The following is a 22,239-nucleotide window of genomic DNA, read 5'->3' as shown; positions in this document are numbered from 1 at the left end:
AAATCACCATCTGTTTTTTTAAAGTCAGTGTCCTCATTTGTGGGTTGGATCCTAAGTCACTCTCGTTTCCCTTCATTCACTTGTGGCAAAGCTTCACAAGGACCCACTAGGCTGGCAGCCCCAGGATTCAACTGTGAACGAAGAGCTGGGGTTTCTCCCTCAAGCAGCTTGCTGCCCACATGAACTGGAATAATAGCTCAAAAATAGAAAACTACATACAGTGGCCAATGCTCAAGAGAGATCTGGTGGCCAGAAAAGGTTTTGCTGGGAAGGGCGCTGTCTGCAGCGATCTGAAGGATGTCAGGGAATGAGCCAAGTGAAGGGGACACTGGTGGCAGGAGAGAGCGCCCCAGGCAGAGGGCCTGGCCTGTGTGATGACCAGAAGCAAGGCCAGGGAAGCCAAGGACGGCTGCGTGGCTGGGACCCAGGTGGGAACAGCAGCTGAGGCCCAACTGCAGACCTGGCGGCCCTGGCAGGCTCAGGCTTTGACTCTGCTGGTGAACAGCAAGAGCAGTAAGACAGAGTTGAGCTTAGACATCTGCTGACAAGAGGCCAGGGGCCGTGTTCCCTGTACCCCTTCCATGACCACACTAAAAGCCTGCGGCTGGTCTCCATCCTGGGAAGTCAACACAAGCAAAGGCAGATCAGGGCCACCTGGTCCCCCTCCCCGGGCAAACTCCGAGACAGGTTCCCCTCAGCCAGCGCTCCCAGCCGATGGGCAGCGAGGAGGTTGGTGGATCCCCCAGGTCAGGAGAGAGGGCTGGGGCTCAGGGCTAGGGCCTGGGGTTTATTCTGGTCTCTGAACTCCACCTTCGACCAAAACCAGCACTGGGGAAAGCGGAGATGTGATCACCCGTGCTGAGGAAGAATAAGGCTTCAGGGCAGAAGAGCGGGGCGACACAGGATGGGAGTGGAGGTGGTGGGCTTGGTGGGTGGGAGCCTGGGCACTGGAGGAGAACGGGCCTGGAGTCAGAAGCCGGCTGAGCCCCTCTGGCGGAGGGGGTGGTGCGGGACGGGGGCAGGCATCTTCCGTAAGTCCTCAGTGCCTGGCATCCGTTGAGCTGCTGACAAGGGGTGACTCCTACCCAGACTCGCTCAGCGGCTTGTCTCAGAGCCCTTGACCAGGCTCTCCGGGGGTTGCTGCTGGTGCAGGGGGCGGGGCTGGAAGAGTAAGCTGGAGGACTTGCTGGAGGAGGAGGTGCAATGAGACCCCGACAGGGAGCTCTCCCGCTCTCACCATCCCCCTCGGAAAGTGGGGGGCAGGGAAAGCATCTGTCTGCAGCTGGCTGTCCTCCTCCCACAATTTTTGGAGCAAAATATAATCTCACATCCCCACACAACCAAATAGCAAAACCAGAATACAGATCCAGCAGATTTGGAAATTTTAAAACTTTATATCCTGGGTGGGAGGGATACCAGCTGCAAGTGAGTCTGGCCGTAGGAAGAAAATGTATCTTACTTTTCAAGAGAAGACAGAAGGTTGTAGAAAGGCACCGCAGAAGTAGGGCCTGCCTGTCTGTATTCTGGGCTGGGCCTAGCTGGCACATAGTAGGGCCTCAGTAAATGGCCGCTGAACTGAAGCAGAGTCCCATTGGCCACCTGGACACGACTCATTCCCAACACACCTGTAAACCCGTCAGGACTGAAGCCTTGTTAAGTCTCACATTTAATTCCTGACTTTCACCCAAATGAGTTCCTGTCTTGGTATCATCTAGGGAGCGGAGTGGGGGCTGTCACTTGTTTTCAAGAGAAACACTGTCCTCCCGGCAGGAAGAAGTGAAAGCTGGACATGGGCCTAGCAGGAGGGCAGCCCGGGGGTGCTGGGGGGGATATGGACCACCTGTGAGCCTAGGTTCCTGAGGGAAGAGTGACTTAGTGGATTTGGAGTCTATAAAACAAGTCACCATGCTTTCTGGTATGTACGTACACAGAGGTGCTCGAATGCACACATGTGCACAAACACACATCTGTGCACAACACAAACACAGTATCTGAGGTTGCATGCATGTGTGCTAAGTCACTTCAGTTGTGTCTGAGTCTGTGACCCTATGGACTTGAGCCTGCCCACCAGGCTCCACGCTCCATGGGATTCTCCAGGAAAGAACACTGGAGTGGGTTGCCATGCCCTCCGCCAGGGGATCTTCCCAACTCAGGAATGGAACCTGTGTTTCTTATGTCTCCTGCATTGGCCGATTCTTACTAATGCTACCTGGGAAGCCTGGCCTCTGAGGCTATGGTGGGTTGTTTTTTTTTTTTTTAAACAAGAGTTAAAAACATGAGTTAAAACATGAGTTAAAGACATCGAAGCAACCGAGATGTCCATCAGCAGACAAATGGAGAAGAAAGCTGTGGTACATATACACAATGGAATATTACTCAGCCATTAAAAAGAATACATTTGAATCAGTTCTAATGAGGTAGATGAAACTGGAGCCTATTATACAAAGTGAAGTAAGCCAGAAAGAAAAACACAAATACAGTATACTAACACATATATATGGAATTTAGAAAGATGGTAATGATAACCCTGTATGTGAGACAGCAAGAGAGACACAGATGTATTGAACAGTCTTTTGGACTCTGTGGGAGAGGGCGAGGGTGGGATGATATGGGAGAATGGCATTGGAACATGTGAATTATCATATGTGAAACGAATCGCCAGCCCAGCTTCGATGCATGATACAGGGTGCTCGGGGCTGGTGCACTGGGATGACCCAGAGGGGTGGGATGGGGAGGGAGGTGGGAGGGGGGTTCAGGATGGGGACACATGTACACCCATGGCGGATTCATGTCAAAGTATGGCAAAACCAGTACAATACTGTAAAGTAAAAAAAAATAAATAAAACTGAAAAAAAAAAGAGAGTTATCAAAACCAAGGGAGGTATCTGCAGAATTTTTGCAGAACCTCAATTCTCATACATACACTTAAGGCCTAAATCAGAATGTTTTTCCATCATGGTCAACAATGTTCTCATTTCTTGAGGGAAAAAAAAAAAACCAAGAACACATTTATTTCATTTTTATATTCAGCCACTTTAGTCAAGAACTAACACTCTACCACAGACCATTTAATGATCGGAACCCTCTAATCCTTTCCTGGAGAAAAGTCCTTCTCAAAACCAAATGGGGGCTTTTGATTAAAATTCCTCCTGGCCAAAATGGGCTGGAGAAAACCTGCACTTTCGGTGGGGGCTGTCCTAACGCAACGATGTGTGAGAAGCCACGAGGACCCTGTGGCTTGAGGATCCGAGGGAGTGGTGCCGAGTGTGTGTGCGCGTGCGTGCGTGTGTGCGTGAGGTGGTCCAGGACTGAGGGGGTCAGATGGCCACAGAGGGTGACACTGGAACCTTTTAGGTCAAAAAGGAGAGTCTGGGGGACAAGGAAGTCTGAGCTGCCTGGGAGAACACCCACCATTGGAAGAGCCTCAGCAGCAAGAATCTCGAGGAAGCATGGAGAAGACTGGCAGGAAAGGCAGGAAGTGGGCAGGTACCGGAACCCCGGGGAGGCGACCTGGGGGACATCCATGGACAGAGACCCTGGGGATGGTGGCAGGAAGCAGGGAGGTGTAGAGAGAGGGGTCTTCACCTGTCCCACCAGAGTGGGGCCCTGCTGGCATGCCTCAGGCCTGCATGGGGCTGAAGGGTCAGGAAGACGTGGTAGGAGGCGGGGTCCAGTCACGTGACCTCAGGGTAGCTGTCCCGAGCCGGGGCAGGGTGTCACGTGGGTCCCCGTCTGCTGCCAATCTCCACATCCCAGCCGTGGTCAGGAGAATAAAGGCCTCCAGAGACGTGCATGCTTTGAGTCCCTGGAACCTGTGAAGGCTTCTTACCAAAGGGATGACCCAGATGTAATTAAATTACAGAATCTGAGATGGGGAGATGATCTGGGTGAGCCTTGTCTAATCAGAAGAGGCCCTTTAAAGTGCTGGAGGGAGGCAGACGGGGAGGTGAGAGTAATGTGATACTAGAAGGCTTCAACCCACCACAGCTGGACTGAGGATGGAGGACGGAGGCCAGGAGCCAAGAGTGCAGGCTGGAAAAAGACAAGGGAAGGACTCTGCCCTGGAGCATCCAGAAAGGAAAGCAGGCCAGTGATTTTAGCCCAGGGAGACATCTGACCTATAGATTGGTGAGATAATAAATGTCTGTGTCATTTCAAGTCACTAAGTTTGTAGTCACTGGGCTATAGCAGCCACAGGAAACACACATATCACCCCACGTTCTAGACACAAGGTATGACCAGGTCGCCACACCACCCACACGTCTTCACTTAGGATACCCCCGCCTGGAACGTTCTCACCCAGCTAGGCTGCCTGCTGGACGCCCACTCAGAACTCCACTCAGCTCAACGGCTGGGGCTCTCAGAAGCAAGGCCTGTCCCTGTTCACCCCTACAAAGAGCCAAGGCCTAACGACTGTTCTCCCCACTGCCCCCTGCAGTTTGCATCGCAGCACCCATGTCCATCTGCTGCTGTTAACTCCTCCCAGGATGTCACCGGCTGCTTGGAGGGACAGCTGTGTCGGATTCTTCCTCACGTTTCTACACCCAGGCAGGGTCCACCACTCTATAAATGATGGATGCGATTGTTGGTAAGTGAATGGAGGAGGGCTCGTTGCCCGAAGGCAAGGGCACACATGCTGGGGTCTGAATCCTGTGTGTGTCCTGGCTCCCCCACTTCCTGGCAAAGTGAGACCCTGGGCAGGTTATTCTACCTTCTGTGCGTGGGCTTCTTCGTCCATAAGATGGAGATAATAACAAGACCTACGTGGCCAGGCTGCGAGGGTTACTTTAGTTAACCCGTTTCAAATACATCGCCTGGCTCCAGGAAAAGGACCAACAGGTGGTGCTTATTATCATTCCTGTGGGATCCAGAAAGGGAAAGGCAGAAGCCAGGGGCCAGGGAGTGGCATCAAGGCTGACGAAATCTAGTCTAGAACCTCCCCGAGACACTGCCTGGCACTCACGCCTCCACATTCAGCCTCCTCCATGTGAGTCTGCTGCCGGGGCTCACTGGGCTGAAGGCGGTAGAGGGAAGGGGGCCTGGCGTGGAACGGAGAAAGCTGTAGACTATTGTCAGTTTCGATGCTCTGGAGAATGTAACCCACCACCAGGAGGGAGGTGCATTTTTACGAGGCACCAGTTATAGGCTAAAGGTTAACTGGAGTTATTTAAATGACATGCCTATTTCCTGGCTTTGCACAGCTCTGGAAAACCCCAACTGCACTCAGAAAAAAATGGAGAGCATGCTATAAAATTCAAAGGCCTGGGTATGGGTGATGAAACAGATGTATGCAAAAGATAATCTGGATGTGCCAAGTTGAAAACCAGGAAGCTGCGTGGGGGCTTTTCTGTATGAGGATTTGGCAGGGAGAGGAAAGGTCTACTTCACCTTGACCTTGGTATTAGAAAAAAAACCCCAAAACAAAAATAAAACCGGTGGCCCTGAGCAGACCAAGGGAGGAAGGAAGGGAAGATGGGATGAGAACGTCTAGCTCTCAGTTATAAGCAAGATGGTTTAAATGTGGGGAGACCTAGAAAAGCAACTCAGCCCATGGGCTCCTGAGCCTCCCGGTCTGGCTGTCTGCTCCTGAGGCATTTTTACGACTGTGCCTGAAGCCGAGCAGGCTGGTTCCAGGCCTGGTGCTGGTTCAGGACAACTGGAGAGTTTGGAATGGGCTGGGGTTTCAGTGCTGCAGAGACGGCGGGGCAGCGAGGGTACAGCCTTGCCCAGCCTGCCCAGCCTGCAGGCACCGGGTAGAGTGGCAGGGCTGGGCTGGTGTGGTGGTCGGGGAGGCCCAGCTGGTCACCAGGTGCTTCCTCTCTCCAACAAGGTGCCCCAGGCTGGAGAGAAGTGATCTGTCTGTCTTCATCTAAGGCAGAAGCACACCGCCTGCACAGTTAACTTGCAAAAAACTCAACTGCATTCAGGAAGGGAGTAGGGAGAGAAATATTTAGATGCTACGACTGCCACCCGACGGAGGGAGGTGGCAGGTGGGAATCGGTGCCTCCCTCGAGGGCCCTCAGGCTCTCTTGCCTCTGCCCGGAGGGCCCTACCCTGTAGTTGCTCCCAGGTAAAGACATTTCTCCTCTTTCTCCTCCGGTGCTCAATTTCAGGTCAATTTCAGCCGTGGAGTGAAGCCCTGCTGAGTTGGCTCACTGAGAGACGTGACTCTCCTACGTGGCGCCTTCCCAAGGGGTTTGTGAGGGTGACTTGCATGGCGCAAAGTCTCCACCTGAGAAGTGGACTGCAGAGCCTAGAGAGAGACATGGCCGCTGCATCAGGCCACAAAGCCAGCCTCCCTGGTGACGTCCGGTTGACGAGGAGGTGGGCAGGGAGAGCTCCAAGAGGGAACCAGAATTCATGGAGAGCAGCAGAGCAGAGACTAAGCACGGAGTTCCAGAAACTTCCTCATTCTGTCCAACATGGGTTTGCAACACTGGCTGCACAATGGAATCCTCCAGGGAGTGCTGACAACCAGAGAGGCTGGGGCCCATCCCCTGAACAAGTGAATCAGAACCTTCTGGAGTGGCGCCTAGGCACAGAGCATTTTTGAAACCCCTAAAGTGATAAGGCGGTGGCAGAGGATAAGATGGTTGGATGGCATCACTGATTCAATGGACATGAACTTGGGCAAATTCTGGGAAATAGTAAGGGACAGGGAGGTCTGACATGCTGCAGTCCATGGGGTTGCAAAGAGTCAGACGTGACTCAGCAACTGAACGACAACAAAATGGTGATTCTAAGGCACAGGGCGGGTTCAGACACAGGGAGTTTTGGGCCAGAGACCATCAGCCCCGCCCCACCCCGTCCTGTGGCGTGAGCAGGTCCGCGGATGTGTAGCCGCACGCAGGGCAGCATGGCAAACCAATTTTCACTTCCACTTCTAGGCAGGTCAAAGTGGAAATGACAAATTTAAGTGTTTAAAGGTCCCAAGATCAGTACCCTGTACATTTCTTGAAAGCTCAGCAGAGCAAACTACATTTGACATTCACTGGAAAAATCAGCATGGATGGCCTGCTGTCCGGGAACATGGCGCCCTTCTCACGGGATTCCTGCCGTCTCCAATCAGGACTTTCTCGGGAGTCAGAGTCAGTGGCCCAGTCTACGTTATTCCAGGTGCCCCCCGTGCTCGACTTCAACCCTTTCTTAGGACTCCAGGTGACCAGCTCCCCAGTGCTTCTGCCGCATCTGAACGGAGCGTCAGGAAGGGGCAGAAGACGGTCTTCTCCCTGGGGACCGGGGTGGGCTGGGGGCTGAGGGCGGGCTGAAAGCAGAGCGGGTGAGCAGCAGGACAAGTTCTGGGGATGGGGCACTGGGGTCCTGGGCCGGGCGGGGGCCTGGGGGAGATGACAGCCAGGGCAGGCGCCTGCTCCAGTCGTGGACCTTTGGTAAAGGTCACGCGCGGTCTATCACTGCTTCAGGCTCCCCAGAGATTTGTTTTGTGTGTTCTGTGGTTAATCAGAGAGCCGGCCCAGAAGCCAACCCTCTGCTCCGGAGGCCTGAGCAGTCACTGGATCCTGCCTCGTCCCCAGGCTGCCAGCCGGGCGGGGTGGCAGAGGTGGGCGGGGAAACTGCTGGCTTCGGGGTGAGGAGCCCCGTGTAGGCAGAGCCCCAGACAGCCTCAGCGAGTGGGCTGCTGCGAGGGACGTCTTGAAACTCAACGTTAACCCTCAACCCGGCTACCCCATGAATTTCTGTTTCCTGTGGCAGCTCGCTGCTGCCGCCCCCTCCAGCAGCCAGAAGTGAAGAAGCGATCAAGGAGGCTGGCTTCAGCGCCCGGGGCGGGACTCAAGCCCGAACCTTGTGACCTCCAGGAGCACAGCAGGGAGAGTGGGGGCAGCGGGCGGGGGCCCGGGCAGGCCTCCAGAGGGCTCTGACAGCCACCTGATGGAGGAGAGCGGAGACAAGCAGTGAAGAAGCTGCCCGCCAGTCACAGAGTGGCTTCCAGAGTCCAGGTCGGGGGGAGGCGCTGAAGGTGCTTGAGCGGGAGATAGACGCTGGATCCATCTGATGCCTGAACTGGCCGAACCTGCAGAGCTTGGTTACAGGGATGGGAGGAGGCGGGATTCTCCAAGGCTTTAGGCCCAAGTGAACACAAGGATCAAACTTCTGTTTCATGACAGGGAGCGCCGGTCAAGTGAGAGGGGCTGCTCTGTTGGGCCCCCTAAAGCCTCGAGGCACTGTGTCAGCACGGTGGGGGTGTCTTTCCTGGAGGTACAGAGATCTGAGGTTGGGGGGCTCAGCTGTGTCAGAGTCTGATAGTGCTGGAGCTGGGACCACCCCGCTGCCACCTGGGTGCCGTCCATGGTCCTGGCTGCCCTGAGATGCAGCTGCATCCACTTCCCAAGGGTGCTGACATGCCGCAGATGTTCCTGGAGCAAATCTAACCCACAGGTCCCCTGAGATCAGAGAAATCAAAACCGTGGCCCCATTTTCAAATGCCTGGCAAGGACTGGGATTTGGGGAGGGGGCGCGGAAATACTTAAAGTGGAACATGCCTTCAGTGGAAATGATCATTTTACTAGGCAAGGAAGGAGAAAGCTCAAAAGCCAGTCTCCACACTCAAACGCCTTATCTCCCCCAAGGCACAGGATGGAATCTAGAAATTCTGCCTTGCAGAGGGAAAAAATAATCATTTTTGTCTTTTTCAGAACTGTCTAGGACTACTTTTAATACATAACCCACAACAGAGGGCACAGCCATTAGGTGACCTTGTGATTTCAGCAGAACATGTCTCTCTAATGTAGCTCGATTATGATTGTAAGTTTATAAAAACAGGGAAAGATTACAGGAATATACATTAAACCACATCAATGAGCGCTACTGAGAAAAAAAAAAAAAGTCCAGTAGACAGGTACCAATCAAATAATCAATATGTAGGAAACAGCTACATCACCCTGCTTTAAGAGAACCAAATAATGTTGCAATTGGATTTGCTTTAAAATTTCCCACTTGAACAAAACTGACAGCTGCATTATAATCACATTTCCAGTCACTTTATAAGACACAAATTTCATTTCTCCATATTTCTACTTCATTTCTGAAAAGGGGCCAGCAACGTTATTCATCAAGCACATGAAGAGGCAGCCTAATTCATGGGGCAGGGGGAAATGCTGTTAATTCCATGTTTTCCATTCCCTGAGAGAACTGGTGGTTTAATTCAAACATGATTCTTTTCTGATCAGTCTAGTTCAGGGTTCTAGTTTCAAACAAGGGTAGCAGGGAAAAAAAGCAGGATTTTAGTCCTTAGGTAAAATGACTTGAGATGGTTGAAATTAAGACCATCTACATTTTTAGAAAACACCAGGGTGGATTTAAGATTCTTGGTATATTTCAACAGGGTTATGAAAAAGCCTGCACTGAAAACCTGGCTACTCAAATATCATAGTAACAGTAAACAAATATTCTTTTAATTCACAATCCAACTGTCTCAAATTACTCAAGACAACCTTTAGAAATGCCACTTTTGTATTAATGAAAGTGCCTTAAACGTTTATGCAGAAGGAAACCCACTCTAGTATTCTTGCCTGGAAAATCACATGGACAGAGGAGTCTGGTGGGCTATAGTCCATGGAGTTGCAAAGAGTTAGACATGACTGAGTGACTATGCAGGCTAAAGTTTTAATCAGTTCAACCCAACAAGCCTTCTTGGAGTGCCTCCCATGTGCCAGGTCCTGTTACTAGGGACAGAAGAACAAAGCACTAAGTGCCTATTTGAGGTGTGCCTGGGGAGGGGCGAGGAGGAAGCAGGCTGGGAGGACAAGTCTGGCAAAGGCCCAGCGGTGGGGAACGCCGGAGGGCTGTGTCTAGGAACCAGTGAGCAGCACCACAGCCAGGAGGGCTCAGAAGCAGGGCGACATAAGGCAGAAGAGGAGGGCCAGGAGCTCTGACATCTACAAGCTGGGAAGGGATGTATGAAATGGACAAGGGTGGGCTAGACTTGCCTTTCGGAGGCCAGCCACACGGCAGACGGTCCAGAGCGGGGCAAGGTTCTGTGCTGGGACCCCCACATGGAAGACACTGGGTGCAGAGTGTCTATGCTGGGGAAGGGGCAGGGCTGCAGGGGGGGGATGGCTGCTGACCCCCTGACCCTGGGGTTGGAGTAGGGTCAGGAGTGGTTCCAAGTTAAAGATGGGGATGAGAAGAGACCCAGCATGGACCATATTCCCTTTAAAGATAAAACACGGAGGCAGAGTACAGGCCAAAGAACCACAAAATCACACTCGCCTGAGACAGGATTTCCAAAGCCACATGCGTACTCGCCACTCGGGTTTCACGATAACATTAGTGCTCTCTGGTATCGGTACTGAACAAACCACTTCTCTGAGGCTCCAAGCTTGAAAACGCTTGAACTAAATTGCCCCGGAGGAACCATCTGGGTCTGAATCAAGCCTCTCTTACAGGTTTCAGTTCTTCTCTAATCAGCTGGCACCCACTTTCCTGAAAAGTCATTTTTTCCAAGAAACTTATCTAATTAACAAGGCTTTCCTAGTGGCTCAGATGGTAAAAAGTCTGCCTGGAATGTGAGATACCCAAGTTTGATCCCTGGGTTGGGAAGATCCCCTGGAGAAGGAGATGGCAACCCACCCCAGTATTCTTGTCTAGAAAATCTCATGGACGGAGGAGCCTGGCAGGCAACAGTCCATGGGGTCGCAAAGAGTCGTACACGACAGTGATTTCACTTTCTTTCTTTCATTCTATCTAATTAACAGGCCCATGTGACCTCCTCCACTTCTCAATGTATCCCCTGGACAGAAACAGTCAAGGTTTCGCTTTGTCAGAGCTCCTCCAGAGCACCTACTAGTTCAGAAAAATTATTTTGTGCCCAACGTGCAGTTCAGATGAAGAATGCTAATGACTATTTCTACCAGGACAGCTTTCACACGTGGAAGAGGACACTGAGCACTTCTGATGGACTCACTCTTTATCAACAGAACAGTTCTGAAGCAGGCAGTATCATCTCCCCATCTTCACAGATCGGGAAAAAGGTTCAGAGAGGTAGACTAGTTTGCTCAAGGTCACACAGCCAGGATTCAAACCCAGAGCCCCAAATCCTAAACAAAAGCAAAAACACCACTTTGCCAACAAAGGTCTGTATAGTCAGAGCTATGGTTTTCCAACAGTCATGTATGGGTGTGAGAGCTGGAGCATAAAGAAGGCTGAGTGCCTAAGAATTGATGCTTTCAAACTGTGTGTGGTGCTGGAGAAGACTCATGAGAGTCCCTTGGACAGCAAGGAGATCCAACCAGTCAACCCTAAAGGAAATCAACTCTGAATATTCATTGGAAGGACTGATGCTGAAGCTGAAGCTCCGATACTTTGACCACCTGATGCGAAGAGCCAATTCACTGGGAAAAAACCCTGATGCTGAGAAAGACTGAGAGCAGGAGGACAAGGGGGTCGACAGGGGATGAGATGCTTGGATGGCATCACTGACTCAATGGATGAATTTGAGCAAACTCTGGGAGATAGTGAAGTACAGGGAAGCCTGGTGTGCTGCAGTCCATGGGGTCGCAAAGAGTAGGACACGACTTAGTGACTTAACAACAACAACAACACTCCTCATTAATTAAATGTTTATTTTTAAGGATTTGATCTGCTTCTTTCCACTTCATTAAGTTTTTATTTTGAAAAAGTTCTAACTGTCAAAATAAGCCCACACGGGTCCTTGACCTAGATTCAACAATGGCTAACATTTAGTGGCATTTGCCTCCTCTCTCACTATACCCACACACTAACATATTTCTATTTTCTGAATCATCCCAAAGTGACAAGCAGCACAGCACTTGACCCCTGGGCTCCTCGGTCTGTGCTTCCTAAGAACAAGAATGCTCTCCCACAGAACCACAATGCCATCATCACGCCCAAGAAAGGTAATACTGACCTCGATGACATTATCCAATCACAGGCTACATGCACCTTTTTTCCAATGCAACCCCCAAAAGCCCCCTAAATCTACTGCTTTTATTCCTCAATCCAGGGTCCAAGCTCAGGGGTCGGCTGTCGGGTCCCTTCCGTTCTGATAATCTGGAATCTGGAACTGCTCCCTGGCTCTCACCGTCCTGTTCGGTTTTGCCCGACACTTCTCCCATTTATGAAAAGTTCAAATCGAGTATCCTGTAGAATAGCCCGCATTCTGGGTTTGTTTTTCATAGTCTCTATTATTTATGCTCTTTTCTCATTCTCGCCAAGATAGGGCACATGACAAAGACTGGGCCATCAGCATAATATGGCAACATAGAGGGTTTTCCAGAAGAAACAGGATCTCAAAACTAGCCCTGGCCTTGCAAGAGAAGCACATCAATGAGCTCACATTTTCATGGACTTACAATCCAACCACGTAACTTGCTTAGGGAGCGTCACAGTACTCTTGCTGGAAATGACTCTTTAGGTTAGATGAGCACTGCTGGAGATGTCCACTTTATCTAAAAGCTCTTGCCTGCAAGGGTGCTGGAATGAAGCACAGAAAGTGTTAAAACTGGGGAAACGGGAATATATTACATTCCTATTCATTAACAAACAAAGGATAACAAAGAGGAAGGGCTTGGTCCAGGGCTCAAAGGCAGATGGAGAATTGGGAGTATGGATGCCACATGTGGGAGTCGTGGGCCTTGTAAGCGCCCACAGATGTGCTTGTTCTGGGGGTGTGAGTGGTCTGTAGGTTGGGGGGGGGAGGGGCGTGCACAGCCAGAGCAGAGGCCCGTGGTAGGAACATGCCTGGTGTGTCTAAAGAACAGCACAGACGCAGAGAGAGCTGGGGGGTACTGGGTGACGCCCAGCCTCATGGGCCCCTGTAAACATCTCTCCTCCCGGTCAGAGTGGGATGGAGGTCACTCTGAGGAGGCCTGTGAGGAGGACAGGGTCTGACTGCTGCTTTAAGAGGATGACACTGGACACCGTGTCGAGAACAAACCATAGGGAACGAGGCAGAAGCTGGGGACTGCTTGAGGTTTCTGCAACAGTGCAGGTGAAAGATGATGGCAGGGCAAGCTGGGTGCTAAGGAGTGGAGCTGAGAGAGATGGCCAGATAGATCTGGAAGGAACTGCCTAGGTGTGGTGACCAGCAGGACGCTGAGTTTGTGAGGAAGAGGGGAGTCAAGAAAGAGACTCAGTTTTTTGCCCCCAAGATGGAGCAGCCGGCTGCCAACTGGGAGATGTGTGGGCTGCGTCCCCACGCCCTGTTCCCCACTGTCACTGGCTCCGGGGCCAATGCTGCAACCTCCTAACTAGCCTGCCTGAAGTTGTGCTAGGCATTGTTCCAGGCACGTCACATGTATTAACTCACTGCCTCCTCCCAGCAACTCCCATTTACACACGAGGAAACCAAGCACCAAGAGATCACGTTACTCACTGAAGGACACACGCTGGCAGGTGGCAAGGGGCCGAGCTAGGATTTCTCCCAGCACAGACTGACTCCCAAGCCTAGACTCAGAGCCATGAGGCTACGTGGCCTCTCCAGCCCCTGGACATGGCTCATGGGCCTGTGCGGGCACTGTGTGACCTGGCAGCTCCTGTCCCAGAAGCGCACAATCAGGGTAGTTGTCCACATGGATGCCCTTTGCTGACTTCCCCCTGCACTGGAGTTGAGATCTTGTTCATCTCAGCTCCTCTCTGCCCTGCTCCTCACCTGCCAGCCATACCGGCCTACGACACACCAAGCCCATTCTCACCTTCCACCTCCCCCTTCCCAAACTGGCAGGCCTCATCTCTGCATTTTCTTATGCAATATTCTGGCTCCCCCAGTACATGCCTCTCCAGACAGGCTTCTCTCACCAGCCTTTGAGGCCTTTTCTGTGATAGTTCTCTAGCCCTGGACCCCGTTCATCATCTCCACAGAACCACCTCCATCGACCTGCGACTGTGCAGTTAGCTTTTCCTCCCTTACCTGTTTGTGGTCCCTTCCCTGCCCCCAGCTAGAAGCACCAGAGAGCAGAGGCCAAGGCTGGCTTTATTAGTTCACTATCACATCCCAGATCTCAGCACTGTGCCTGGCATACAGCAAGTGCTCAATAAGGAGCTGAATTAACGGACGGGTTTCACTGAATGCATTTTAAAAATCAGGATACAAGATTAGGTGGGTGCCGTACATGGCACGGCTACAACTATGTCAATGTCAAGGGCCCCTGTGGACGTTTCCTGAAGGTGGTTGGCATCTCCCGAGGGTGTCATGACGGAGGAGTTTCTCCTGCTGTCACTGCCCATGTTATCTGGTCACAGGCAGATAGGCAGGCACCCGGTTCTCCTCTGCTCGTCTTCAGGGCACCGCTGGGGTGTCGGTCAGTCAGCCCAGGGGTGACTGTGCAGGAGTGCTCGCCTGGGGCCTAGACACGATACAGGACCCTTCAACTGTTCCCACACAGTCTTTTTTTTTTTTTAAGTCTTTATTGAATTTATTACAGTATTACTTCTGTTTTCTGATTTCTGGCTTTTTGGCCACAAGGCATGTAGGATCTTAACTACCCAACCAAGGATTGAACCTGTACCCTCTGCACTGGAAGGTCAAAGTCTTAACCACTGGACCACCAGGAAGTGGTGGTCTTTCTTACCCAGAGCCATCTTTCTTACCCCTCCCTCACCCCCAAATGATGCCATCCCATAAGTGATGAACTGGTTTAAATATTTTGGGAGGCACTCCCCAAAATGTTGTCGAAGCAGAAAATGCCAAGCCAGGGTGCCCCGCAGTACGAGTTCTGAGCCGGTCACTCACCGCTCTCATTCCCTGAGAACCTACTATGTGCCGAGCCGGGTGCCGCATGCTTCATGAACGTGATCTCATTTGATCTTCAACAGCCCTCCTGGCCAAGTCATTTAGCACCATCTTTATGGCAAGGCCATTGGGCCTGGCGAGCAGAAAGACCCTGAGCAAGGTCACAAAGCTGCTTACTTCCAGCTATAGCAGGGGCTGCAAACTCAAGCGTCCATGGGGCTAGGCTGGCAGAACACAGGGGAGCCCAGGCCGCATCTCCAGCTCCACCAGAGCAGTGGGGGGCCAGGAAGTTCCCCTTTTGCAATGGTGACAACCAGTTCAATCAAAAAGAGAAGCCTGAAGTCCTTATCTGTTAGACAGGAGTATTTATAGATGCAGTCCCATTTGCTTTAATATACAGAGGGTGGGAGGTGGTGGTTAAAAAGAGAAATGGCGGGGCCAAGGAAATGAGGCTCCACAAAAGGATAAGACTATTGAAGCTGAAGGCTGGGTGCATAGAGACTCACAATTTTATTCCCTCTAAAACCTAACCTCTCTTATCTATCTAGTCAGGTCTACTCTAGTCTTCCCTTCCCACTGCCCCTTTGTTTCTCCTTCCCTCCCCTCCCCTCCTTCCCTCATGGCTGCCAATCCATGACCTCTGCCCCATGCCACTCTCCTCTCCAGTGAAAACAAAACAGGCTTTCGGTACAGTTCCTGTTTTTCCAAAGGGGTGGCGGCCTCTTTGATGCGCTTCGTCAGAAGCTCCCTTGGCAGAGCTCACCTGCCACACCTGGCGCTGTTGGTCAGTGGATGTACGGGATGGCTTCTGAATGTTCTGATGCTGTGGTTTCTTATCGAGGTGTGACAGGTTTAGTAAATACACTTAAAGTCAACTCTTCCTGCTGCATTCCTTTAAACTCATTCAAGCAGTTGACCAACCCCAAACCACTCTTCCCTGAGTCAGCTTCCTCAAGCTTCAGGGAGACAAAACATGACCTCCTAAGAAGCAAGCCCAGCCTCCACAATTTAGCAAATCTGAATGCCCTCACCTATACTGGGATGCTTCCTACCTTTAGTATACACGGAAGGCATTTGGTGAAGTGCAGAGCATTGCTAATTTTTCCCCATGGAAAGTGAGAAGCTCAAGCATTTAAGAATAATTACACACACAAAAAGTCAACACATGCATATCTTACCCTCATACCATATGCTCATAAAATCCATAATTCATAGTATTTTCTGGCTGGCACCCTCTTTAGCAAAGACATAATTTGCAATCACGCTGGGTAAAGACAGACAGCCATTACTTTCTTAATGGCCAACTACCCAAAAAGGCTCAGTTAAGTGATCTCAACTAGCAATCTAATCAATTCAAATTGATAAGTGAAATACTTTTAACCTTTGTTTCAGCAGGCCATTCCTAGTGGGAGGAGGCACGGTACATGAATTCCCAGCATAAAATTTAATTCCATTTCACGGATGCAAACATCCTTGCTGCCCTGACGGAGAGGCCCCGTTAAAGCAAACTGTTTTTCTCTCTTTCCTTGAATCCAATCAGAGAAAGATGGGTTTATGGGTCTCTCCAGCCTATGCCATCAATTTAAACCTTTACAGAAATCCCCGTGGCCATATTTCAAGGAGGAAACGGCCACAGAAGATGGGCATAGAGCACAGACAGGACGTAGCTTCCTTGCTCCTCCGAGAGAGAAGAAATAAAGGAGCATAAACAAAAAGGAAGCAAGAAAAAGGAGTCAGACAACCAGGCAAAACCATAATAATCATTTACAGAGACCCTTCCACGTGTCAGGCAGTGTGCTCTTTGTGTGCATCACTGGATGTGATTATCAGGCAATGCTGATTCCATTTTCCTGAGCACAGTTACATGTGAGGCACTAGACTCGGTCATCTTATATTTCATATTATAGTTCACTCAAGTCTCAAAACAGCCCCGTAATATAATGAAGATCATCCCCATTTTCCAGGCAAGGAAACGAAAGTCGTGGTGGTTTCAGTCACTTGCTTGAGAGAATACAGAGCTGGGCAGGGGCCTCTGGCTCAAAAGATACAAACCCTCATTGGTCTGCATCGTAACTGCAGGTCACACAACTGAACAGTTTTTGTCAAGACTCATTCCACTGTACACTAAAACTCGGTGAACCTTACTGGATGCAAGCTGTATTTCAATAAAGCTGATTTAAAACAAGGACTCTCTCTCTCTCATCGTCCACTACAAAGTGGCCAACTGCCGTTTCTGCCTCTCCAGCTCCCAGCTCTTCTTTTCCAGTTTGCTTTGGGGGCCGCCTCCTTCCTCACCCCTAGGTGATGGGGTTCAAAAGGAGCAGGTCCCACCCTCCCAGCTGAGGACGTGACCTTGACCTAACCAATCAGTGAATCACATTCTGCTGATCACTGACTGGGTCAGGAACAGTCTTGTGACTCAAGCTGGGCCAATGAGAGCATTGCTCTGGACGTCTATAAAAGTTATAGGGAAAGAGAAGCTCCGTTTTTGTCAGGGCTGCTTAGCCAGTTCAGCAGATCTTAGAGGTCCTGATGGCCATCTTGTCACTATTTGGTGAGAGCTCTCTGGAGGATGAAGCCAGAACAGGGGAAAGAAAAGCTGAGAGAAGGAAGGTGGCAGTTTCCTGATGACATTGCTTAAGTACCTAGATCAAGCCATGCCTGAAAGGAGATCTAGCTTTTTACACCGATATCAGTGAATCTGCCTCTCTTTTTCCTTAAGTTAGTTTAAGTTGGCCTTTCTATCTCTCATGACCAAAGAGTCCTAATATATCACAATGTTACAGCAAATAAGAGGAAAAAGTTATATGAATGGGAGAAGGGTTATAGGAACACAACCAGGCTTTATATTCTGTCTCCTTTAAATCTCAGTCTCACACTGAAGAGGAGAGCACTGAGGCGCCGGTTGGATGCTCAGGCCTGCAAGCTAAGCACGTGGTTCTTGGGCCTCCAGAGCCTTCATCTTTACCTAAATGCTGGTGGCTTGCATTTTTGAAAACTTTCCTTTTTTTAACCAATCAGGATCCTTTAGTCATTAAAATCATACAGACCACCTTTGACAGACACAACCAACCAGACTGGTGCTGCTATGACTATATGGAGGGCAGGGATCCTAGAGCTGTGCCCACCCCTGCTTGAGACCCCAATCACCATGCACAGATATTTCAGCAAAACACCTGCACAGCGGCCCTCGGTCTCCAGAAAGCAGGGCCCACAGACTGACTCCAAGTGTCCAGAATCTAGGGCCCCTTTTCTGAAAGTTTTGTGTGACATGCGCACTGTCTAAGTTCACGGTGACAGATTAACCCCAGTATGACATGCAGGTCGCCCACGAGCCTCCCAGTGATGCGTGAGCCAGCCTGGCAGTGTCCCCCCACCCCTGCTGCCGTGACGCAAGATGACCAACTCACTCAGGTCGAGGACGTCATCCGTTTTGATCAGGTCTTCCTCCCGCGTCAGGGGCAGCTGGGTCTCGGGCTCCCCTCGCAGTTGCAGGGACAGGGAACGGAGCATGAAGAACACCCGGATGGCCTGGACCAACAGTTTGGAGAGCAGAAAAGAGTGAAGTCAGTTTGGTGAGAAGGTCTGTATGGAGAAATCACACAATGACTCTAGATTTAAAATGAACAAGACAAAGCCCACCTCTTTCAGCATCGTGGTTCTGGTGCTTTCAGAGCCAAGATTTAAAATGAAAACAATCAAGGAGGCAGCCTATGTGCCATCACCCGCAGGCTCCGGCTGGGCCACGGGACCTCACTGAGCACCTGCCATTTGCCGGGACCCGCCCTCTAGGGTCACATGACCCTCGTGGCAGCCCCGCGTGGCTGGCCGCCCTGCTCGGCAGTCGAGGCTGAGACCCACGGAGGCCATGTGATCAGGCCCAAGCTCACACCTAGCAAGGGCCAGAACCAGGTCTCTTCTAACTAAACCAGCCCAGAGTCTGAAAATCCAAACCATGAGTGTTTCAAGGTCCACCTACTGAATGTGGGGGCAGGAGAGACAGAAGGTAAGATGCGGGTGGGGTTCAGAGCCCGCCAGACCCCAAAGCCCATCACCTGGAGCTCTGGCCCCTTGGCCTTCCAACAGGGGCTGTGCCCCTCTCAGGGCAGAGGACCTGGCACCTGGTAGGTGTGTGGTGACGTCAGTGTCCAGGGAGCCCTCAGGTCTCCCCAGCCGGGGACAGAGGTGGGGACAGACTGGGGCCCCATCAGCACAGGGTTCCCGGCCCACCAGAGAAGCATCTTGGTGGACCCCAGGGTGAGCGGGAGTTTCCAGGGAGCGGGAACAAAGCCGAACCCCAGGCTGGAAGCCAGAGAAGCTTGTGCAGCCACCGCCCAGCAGTCAGTCTGCCCTGGAGGTAACTCCCCGCGAGTCCCAGGTTGGGGCTGACCTGCCCACCAACCAGAGGCCAGGAAGTGGAGCAGCAGCCACGGGGCCCTCGGCTTCCGGGCCACTTGCCCTGATGGAGGGAAACAGCCCCCGAGTCAGGTACGGAAGGTCTGTGCTGGACTCCTAGCTCCACTGTGCTGGGCAAGGCCCCCGGCCCCACGAGCCTCAGTTTCCTCCTATGTGAGATGGGGATGTGAGTCTCTACTGTGCGGGGCTGCGGGGAGCCTCTGAGATGATAGTGGGGGCGGCAGCCAGCATGGGGTCCGTAAAGGGGCGGCCAGGCCTCACTCCTGCCACTCCACAGCTCAGCACGAGGAGGCGTGGGGACAAACCGCTGTCGCCACTGGCGAGCCCCACAGCTCGTTTTCGGAGCCCCTTTTTGCCACTTCTGAGGCTGTAGGCCTGCCCACTGAGATGGGAGGTTGTCCATTGTATGACAAGGTGCCTCAAAACAAGGGGCGGAGAGAACAGATGACTGCCCGCAAAGAGCCAGGTTTGCACTGACTTTTGTTGACCCAGGCAACGAGGATGCTGTGGGCACCTCTGAACCCTAATCTTGACTTGGTCTAGAACTGCTGGGAGATCTTGGGCCAATTACTTAATGTCCCGATGCGGAAAACTGGATGAACAGTCCTATTTCCTGGACCTATTCTGGCGTCAGGTCTTCCTCAGTCAACCAGAAGCACCAGAGAAACATAAACTTTCATATGATAAAGATGGTGGCTGTGGGGGCACTGGTATATTATTCGATTGTTCTAAACATTTTTGTTTGTTTGCATGTTTCTGTTGTTTTATTTTTTGGCCGTGCCGTGTGGCGTGTGGGATCTTAGTCTCCTGACCAGGGATCGAACCCCTGCCTGCTGCGTTGGGGCCTTAACCATTGGACTAGCAGGGAAGTTCCTGTTCTGAAAGTTTTGAAGAGCAGTCTTCATAAAAATATCTGTGATAGTCAGCAGCTGTCTCTCTACAAACGCAGTGTGAGAAGCCAGGGCTCATGAATGTGAGGGCAGATTCCCACAGGGCCAAATACTCCACCTGGGTGAAAGTGGGGCTCTCATGGGCATCTACAGGGTTTGGCGGGCCATGTTCACCAGCCCCACAACCCCGAGAATCCACAAGAGAAAGGTGAGACGCCGGGATTAGAGGTCATCTGATCATCTCACTGTCTCCCTAAACAACCACTACTCTCTCTGCGTACCCCCAGCCTGCCAGGTACGGGTGGGGGTTGCACGCCCACCATTCGAGCCATTTTAACCACCCTGAGGGGTTCCCATTTTACAGACAGGAAACCGAAGCCTAGAGACGTCAGGGAGACTGCCCAAGGTGATTCACCTAATAACTGACTCCAAAGACTGTCCTTCCAATCACACGCCTTTGCCTTCAACAGACTGAAGGATTAGGACCCAGGCTTTTATTCACTGTTTTTCTTGACTTTGCTCAATTAATGTGCAAATTGAAATGTATTACTGAAAGGAAAAGAGTATTCTTATTCTTTCAGATGCTTCCATAGAAAGATTGACTCAGGAAGAATGGATTAGATTTGGAAAGGGGAGTCAGCTGACCAAGTTTAACTATCAAGAGAAGTGGGCATGTTCAGGGTGGTACGGCCGTAGACAAGCTTAACTATAAAGAACAGACCTTTCCAGTTTGCTTCCATGCAGTGGGGAGCAAGGAGAGCCCCACGAGTGGGGCAGCGGACGGCTTCCAAGTCAGACAGACCTTAGTCCAACCTGAGTCATGTGATTCCCCAGGCCTTGGCTGGAGCTGTGGAAAGGGGGTCCCCACCACCCCAGATCATGGGGCCACCTTGAAGATGCAAGGAGACAGTACAAAGACCACCCTGAGCCCCAGGGCTGGGCCTGGAACAAACGCTCAGCCTGAGCCCTCTCCCCTGCCAACTTGGCCGCACGTGCAAGCTATTGAGTTCAAGCGACAGTCACTCAGGCCAGGAGCCCACTGAGGCCGTGGAAGCCAGTCATTCAGTGCTGAAGTGCTTTAAAGTAGGCACAGCCCTTTGGGAAAGCAACTTGGCAATACCGACAGAGTCACCAAAAAAAAAAAAAAATGTTCATACCCTTTGAATCAAAAATTCCACTTCTGGGAACTTATCCTAAAGAAATAAGCCGAAAGAAAGAAACACTGTATTTGTCAAGCTGCTTATTACAATTTATCTGAAAATAATGTAATACTGGGAGCAACCAAAATGTCCACCAGCAGGAAAACGCCTAAGGAAATTATGGCAAAAGTCACCAGTTAAACTTTTAGGCAGGAGTAAGAAATTAGACTTATTAAAACTGTATCAATGAAAAACTTCTTGCTCACAATGCAAAGAGAAAGGCAGCGAGGATGAAAGCAAGTCCATCGCCCATGCACCCCTGCAACCATGAAAAGACGTGTCTGCAGACAAAGCTGGGAGGAGACACACAAAGTCTGTGTTGTTTGTTTAGGGTGATGAAATCGCCGGAAATTCTTTCACCCTACTTTTGGAACTCTGTGAGATGTTATTGTATTTTCTTTAATGCACAATACACATCCAGAGAGTAAAAGCAAAATACCCTATTTCCTCAAGGTCAATAGCGATAAACACGAAAACTGTTTGCGGTTTTATGAGGCAACAGGGACACAGAACTGGAGGGACAAATAAAACTTCATGCAAGTATCGTGATCTCATAATGGCTTCCATGGTTATTCCATAAAGACGGCTAGTGGCTTAAATTCAGATTCTGGTATTCATCAAAGAGTCCTCTCCCCAACTCTCTTTTCTCTAGTGTTAAGCATCAGTAGGTTTTGACTGTTAAAAGACTTGATTTCTTCCCCACTTAAGAGGCTAGAAAGCTCCATCACTCTTCAGCCCCTCACTGCTGCTCTCGGTAAGAGCTGAGAAGCAGCACACAGGAGGAACCTGGGACTCAGAGAGGCTAAGTAACTTGGTCAGGGTCACACAGCTAAAGGTGGATTCTACCTCAGCTGGTGTGACTCGTGTGCCTGTGCTCTTTCTTAACTGCTTCTCTCGACTGCCCTGCCACGAGGGGTGGGTTCAGCTCAAGTCCAGGTCCTGCCTGCATGCTCCTGTCAGACCCCAGGAGTTCCTGTGACCACATGTCAACATGAATTTCCCGTCTCAGCCACAATCGCTCAGTGGC

The 22,239-nt window shown here is 51.1% G+C and overlaps 1 protein-coding gene across 12 annotated transcripts in view; it reads right to left on the bottom strand.

Annotated features, from left to right (window-relative positions):
- CLEC16A (C-type lectin domain containing 16A) overlaps positions 1-22,239 on the bottom strand; it is a 239,612-nt gene that overhangs the window by 107,344 nt on the left and 110,029 nt on the right. For all 12 annotated transcript variants that reach the window (XM_061152832.1, XM_061152825.1, XM_061152827.1 and 9 more), the window contains one exon: positions 18,118-18,238. In XM_061152832.1, coding sequence (XP_061008815.1) covers positions 18,118-18,238 — 121 coding nt within the window. The remainder of the gene's footprint in view (positions 1-18,117; positions 18,239-22,239) is intronic.

Source organism: Dama dama, chromosome 10, assembly GCF_033118175.1.
Source record: "Dama dama isolate Ldn47 chromosome 10, ASM3311817v1, whole genome shotgun sequence".
In the NCBI taxonomy this organism is placed as follows: Eukaryota; Metazoa; Chordata; class Mammalia; order Artiodactyla; family Cervidae; genus Dama; species Dama dama.
The sequence above is the reverse complement of the archived record's forward strand: the minus strand, read 5'-3'. Positions and strand labels throughout refer to the sequence as shown.